The following is a 6,016-nucleotide window of genomic DNA, read 5'->3' on the forward strand; positions in this document are numbered from 1 at the left end:
GTAACAGCTGATAAAAATTCAGCTTTTCATCACAGGAATAAATTCTATTTTAAAGTATGTTAAAATAAAAAACATTATTTTATATTGTAAAAACATTTTGCAATATTACTGTTTTTTTTTTTTTGTATATTTTTAATCAAATAAATGCAGCCTTGATGAGCATAAGAGACTACTTTAAAGACTATTACAAGTCTTACTGACCCCAAACTTTTGAACGGTAGTGTATATACACACACACACACACACATACTATAAGCTGTTCGTAGACACGTTAAACTAGTGAGAGTGTATTTTCTTATTTTCTTATATAAGAGAGTATATGAAAAGTTCAGATGCAAAACCAGCCATCTCGGTCAAAAATGGGATAATGATACTAAGTGAATGCTCCTGACACACAGTGTAAAAATCACTAAATTCCAGCCTCCGCGCAATCAGAAGTACCACATAGAAACCTATACAAAGTAGCCAGAAAGAAATTTAATTTTAAAAAAATAAGTCAGATGGATTTAGAGGCGTTTGCATCTTAACTCTTCACATTTTCTTATTTATGACTAAAATGGTTTCTTTTCAGTCCAGTGGGTCAAAAGTGGCTGTAAATGCCCATGGCTATCCCATATCTGAAAGTTTTTGAATTAAGACATAATCAGAAAACACAAGTAGGCTATGTTTTTGTCAGAGACTTAATCTACGTCTAACAACCTCCATTCTTTCATGTTATAGCCAATTAACGTCAAATAAATCGGAATATTGCAGAATATAAAGCTCTGTAAAACTACCAGCCTTACAGACAGGATAATAAACACATCAAAAGGATTTCTATTTATTAATCTCTCTTCCCCCCCTTTATTTGGTAGAATGCGTTACTCTCAGCCCAAGATCTATTCTTCTGCTGCCCTCTGGTGGACAACATTCTAGTGGGTTTTGCTCTCGTGTGTTGCTCTCACTTACCTCAGATCCGCAGATTTGTTATTTTCGTAAAATAAATGTGTCGTTTTAAAATCCTGTTGATGCAAGTCTTGTAATATTTCTATAATTCTTTATAATTCTTTATACTTCTTATATAATTCACGCCTCGTTTAACATTAATGGAAAATATTCGTTTAAATTTGATTCTATATTTAGTCAAATGGGTGTATGATGAAATAAAAATACAAAATTTTTGTATTTGCGCATAAGCAGTGCAGTTACCAAACCCTTGAACAGCCACAGCGTGCGACGTCAGCATTACGTCATGACGTTGTTGCTGGCGGTATTTTTGTTTTGGCATTTAGCGTTCAGTGCCAAACTTGGGTGTAGCATTCACCTAAAAGAAAAACTGTACACGTTATATGGTAAGCACTATCGTGACTGTACATTACGTTTACTGTATGATATCGCCACAAAATATACGAAGCTTTGTTCTTGTAATTGTACGAAACTGTTTTGCATATAGTAACCAGTCTGATTTGAAATCGTTAGCTAGCTAGCCGCGCTGCTAACATGTCACTTTTCTGTACAGTCTCCTTTTGAATATCCGTTTGTATGTATCTGGCTGGAGTTTTTGCTAATGATTTACGCGTTTCACTTGCTTTTCTTGCTCTTCTGTTTGTTTCATATTGTTTGTCTGACTTTATCACAACTGCAGACTCCAACACCATCAAAACAAACAGAAATGGAGCAGGACATCCAGTCCTCTCAGTCTTCAGAGGCTGCTGCAAAAGCAGTGTTGTTAGAGGAGTGTGAGCAGCAGTTTGGACTGCTACAGAAGGTAACTTGCCATGGTCTTGTTTTCAGTCCCGAGTTGTAAATTAACTATACAAATCGTTTAAGGACAAACAAATTGTTATAAAAATATACAGTTCATGGACCAAAAGGCCTAAAGGTCAGTCTAACAGGGACCGTTCTCAGAACCCTGGCTAACTTTCTTGAAAGGTTCGGTAACACTTTATTTTGATAGTCCACTTTAGACATTATACTAACAGTAAGTAACTTTGCAACTGCATGTCAACTAGTCATTAGAGTATTAGTAGACTGTCTGCTTAATATCTTCTAACACTCTTCTAAACTTTGTCAACTAATTCTACTAACCCTAAACCTAACCTAACAGTCTGCTCTGAGAGTTAGTAGACACGTAGTTGCAAATCAATCAGAATTAGTTGACATGTAGTTGCAAAGTTACTTATAGTCAGTAGAATGTCTGAAGTGGACTATCAAAATAAAGTGTAACCAAAGGTTCTCTTATGAACAAACGTTACGCACAACGAAAAGTTCAACGTTCTGGTCTTTAATAATGTTCTCAAAACATTAGCACAAAACGTTATTTGTACATTGTTCATGTAACATTTTTCTTGTAAGACGTTTTATTTTTAACATTTTAATTTTAAATGCTTAACATTTAAAAAAAAAGAGATTTTGAACTTTCAGACATCTTTCAGAGATAATGTTTTTGTAACTTAATGGGAATGTTAGCAAAATGTTTATAGATTTTTTTTTAAGTTAATTACCTGGGTGGTGAGGCATCATTGGATGTCATGACAATTTACGTGTTTGTGACAGTTTTTTAATACCCTTTCATTAGCTTTTTGATGTTGTGAATATTTTTAGACGTCAGCTGCAGACAGAATGTAGCTAAGATGCAACTGCCGTGTCAACATACAGTAAGCACTTATATCTTTCAGCTTCAAAATGAGATAATTCTGGCAGACACAGAGGCTAATGATGATCAGACAAATGAGGTTTGTCCTTCTCCTTTCACTTGCTTTTGAGTTTAAATATCAGCTGTGTGCATGTTAATATTACCTTTTAGTTGAGACAAAAATATTGACATCATAAATCTATTTATTTATTTATTTATTTATTTATTTATTATTATTGTTTTTTTTTTATTTAGGCAGTGAATCGCCTGATTGCAGTCACATCTGAGCTAGAGCAGTGGCAAGAAATGGAACCAAAATGTAAGGTGTTGTCTGTTGTTTTATATTCTATTTAATTTGTATAATATAAATAATGCAGTGTTCAAGGTTACGTTTTTAAATACTTGAATATTTGAAGACATTTATTTTTTCCTAGTGCTGACAACAAGCCCTGAAGTGTTATTAGCTGTTGGAAAAGAAGAGGTACGTTGTCACTTTAATAACACCCAATAGGCAGCAGGATATACCAAAATTTAAATGAAGTTACACGTTTTCACACAATTTTTTCTCACAGTTGCAAAGACTCAATGGTCAACTTAAAATGGTTCTGTCATGCTCACAAGCAAAGCTGGATGCCCAGAAAAAGATTTTGAAAAGGTGCAACACATTTTTATTTATTTATTTATTTATTTTTAATAAAAATTGTTAATATTATTAATTAAATTGTTTATATGTATCTTTTTCTATATTTGTTTTCATTTTAGTTTAAGTTTTAGTAATTTAGCTGTTTTTTGTTTTTTGAATTAATTTATTTAGTACATTATGTTTTTTAATATTTTATTTCAGTTAACAGTTAGCTTTCTTTCACGTAAATAATTTTTTCCTTTTTATGGTTTCAGTTAACAATAATAACGCTGTTAAGAATTATGTTTAAATGAACCTTTTCTTATTAAGACAATTTATGTCACACAAAATTCATTCATGTTTAATTTAAACATATATAAACTCTGTGATCATTCTGAAAATGTTTTTCAGGGAGCAGACATGGCAAGCAGAGAAAAAAGAAGCATTAAATGCAGTGTGTGAGAAAATCACCAGATTACAATCTGAAAATGAGAAATCAGAGCACAGGTTGTTAATCACATTTTTACTCCTTAAAGGGATATTTACCCAAGGAATAATAATTGATGTACTCATCATCATGCTATTGTAAATTAATATCTGTGAAATAGAGAAAAACAGTTATTTTCAGGAATGTTCATTCGTTTTGTTACAATGTATGTAAGAGTTCATGGCACTTGATGTTTGGTGTTTATATGATATCAAGCCTGTTGTGACATTATGTTAGAATTGAACACTCATTAGAATTGATCATTCTAATATGTTAATTTGCTGCTCAAGAAACCTTTCTTATTATTATCAATGCTGTGCTGCTTCATTTTTGTAGAAAGTGTAGGTTAGATTAAAAAAAAATAAATAAATAAATAAAACAGTATCTATAATCTGTAATTCAGCATCAGATGCTTGACTATATATATATATATATTAATATGTTTTAAAACGTAGTTTTAAGGCCACATTTATACCAACAAATACAATAAAAAAATAAAAATAATATATATATGTATAAACATAGTTATCTTAAATTGCAATAATACAATGTTGTTATATATATATATATATATATAACAACATTGTATTATGACAATTTAAGATAACTATGTTTATATATATATATATTATATTATTTTTATTTTTTTTATTGTGTTTGCTGATATAAATGTGGCCTTGGTGAGTAAAAGAGGATTCTTTCAAAAACATTAAAAAATGTATTATTCCAAATTGGTGTGTAGTACATTATTAATCCAATTCTGTTTTTCCGCCTTATTAATATTTTTATTTATTTTGCAGCGTTTTGCAGGATATGAAGAAAAAAATTAACAATCTGAAGGACTATCACAGCAGCCTCATGGAAATGCTGAGCGATATGTTAGCTGAGCACTTCCCACTTCCTGATCCCCAAGGAAATGGCACAAAGAAAAAAAGAGTAGGTGTCACCTTCACAGTCTCAATTAGATCAGAGAATATTGGATTTAGATTTTTGTTAGGTTGCTGCATATGAATACTGGATTTGGATTTTTCAGGCTGCTGCATATGATGCAGAGATTAACCTGATTTCACTGAGTGAGATTATCGAGGTATGTTCAGATACCCATCACAATAAAACATTTCTTTTTTTATTGTTACTTTACGTCTGTAATCTCCTTATGTGGAATAAAATTTTAAATAATAGAACAGAAAATAAATGATTTCCTTATACAAAGTTCTTCTTTTACTAACCCTATGCATTAACACATTTAATCATGCGCATTTATTTATTTATTGCAGAGATTGACCAATAAAACATTAGAAACTCCTCATGACCCTTATGTGACTACTGATGACACTTTCTGGCCACCGTACACAGAAATGCTTCTTCGTAACGGTATTGCAACACGACATCCAGAGGACTGCAATAAAATCCGTCTGGAAAATTTTTTTTGAATCTAAAGAGCACTTCACTGAATCTAATATGAAAATTAGATTTTGTATGTCTACAGTTAAATGTCAGTGTCTATATGTTCTTTCAAATTTGCGTAATTTTTATATGAAGCTTGGCCATTGTGGTATTTCTTTGCAATTCAATTATGTATTTTTGAGTTGCGTGTCGAGTCCACAACTTAGAATGCATGTTTTCTAAAGTGTTGGTGGTTGTTTTTACTTTGTATGTACATGTGTACACAGATTTTTTTTAATGATCACTTCAGTAAAGTAACCATTAACATGCATTACGACTTTTAGTTATCTCTAGTGCTGTTTCAGTGACTCTGTCAGCCTGGGACATGGATTTAAAAATGTCCTGGCAACCACAGTTACAGGTTCTGTGACAATAGCCTCGGGGTATATTCCTGTGTAATCCCGTGTCCAGTCAACAGAGGGCGTGAGATAACTACTTTTTTTTTTTTTTTTTTTAATTCAACTAGCGGGGTAGTTCTTGCATTTAGCACTGCATATAACAATGCTATATTATGTAATTTTGCTATTCAGATACAATATTTCATTGAGCTTTTTAGAACAGAGTGACACCTGGTGAATAATTTAGCTTATTATAGGCCTCTTGGCGTTTTATATAATCCTTTCCCTATCCATCTTATTTTTCAACGTGGAAGTAAGCCTGTGGGTGAGGAAATAAGCATGAATAACAATGCGCAGTAAACTGTAAAACTTTGCACTACAAACCAGTGTTCATAATTAAGATAATACATTACAATTACATAGTAAGACACCAATTTGCAATATTTTAGCAGTAAAACGAGCTGTTTGTACAGCTAAAAATAGTTGGACTTTGATGAGACCTGAAGCCA

At 31.9% G+C, this 6,016-nt stretch overlaps 1 protein-coding gene across 1 annotated transcript; it reads left to right on the forward strand.

Annotated features, from left to right (window-relative positions):
* Window positions 1-1,234: 1,234 nt before the first annotated feature.
* cenpk (centromere protein K) lies at window positions 1,235-5,438 on the forward strand. The gene is made up of 10 exons (XM_051114731.1): window positions 1,235-1,331; window positions 1,625-1,747; window positions 2,658-2,714; window positions 2,870-2,933; window positions 3,049-3,095; window positions 3,187-3,269; window positions 3,648-3,743; window positions 4,524-4,659; window positions 4,757-4,810; window positions 5,001-5,438. Exons 1-10 carry the CDS (start codon window positions 1,329-1,331, stop codon window positions 5,154-5,156), a joined length of 819 nt encoding a protein of 272 aa, XP_050970688.1. The 5' UTR covers window positions 1,235-1,328; the 3' UTR covers window positions 5,157-5,438.
* Window positions 5,439-6,016: the final 578 nt, after the last annotated feature.

Source organism: Labeo rohita, chromosome 1, assembly GCF_022985175.1.
Source record: "Labeo rohita strain BAU-BD-2019 chromosome 1, IGBB_LRoh.1.0, whole genome shotgun sequence".
NCBI classification, from domain to species: domain Eukaryota; kingdom Metazoa; phylum Chordata; class Actinopteri; order Cypriniformes; family Cyprinidae; genus Labeo; species Labeo rohita.

Coding starts and splice junctions, on each gene's coding strand:
- cenpk (XM_051114731.1), top strand. Junction 2,715..2,869: donor ATGATGATCAGACAAATGAG/GTTTGTCCTTCT, acceptor TTTTTTATTTAG/GCAGTGAATCGCCTGATTGC. Junction 4,811..5,000: donor CACTGAGTGAGATTATCGAG/GTATGTTCAGAT, acceptor TATTTATTGCAG/AGATTGACCAATAAAACATT.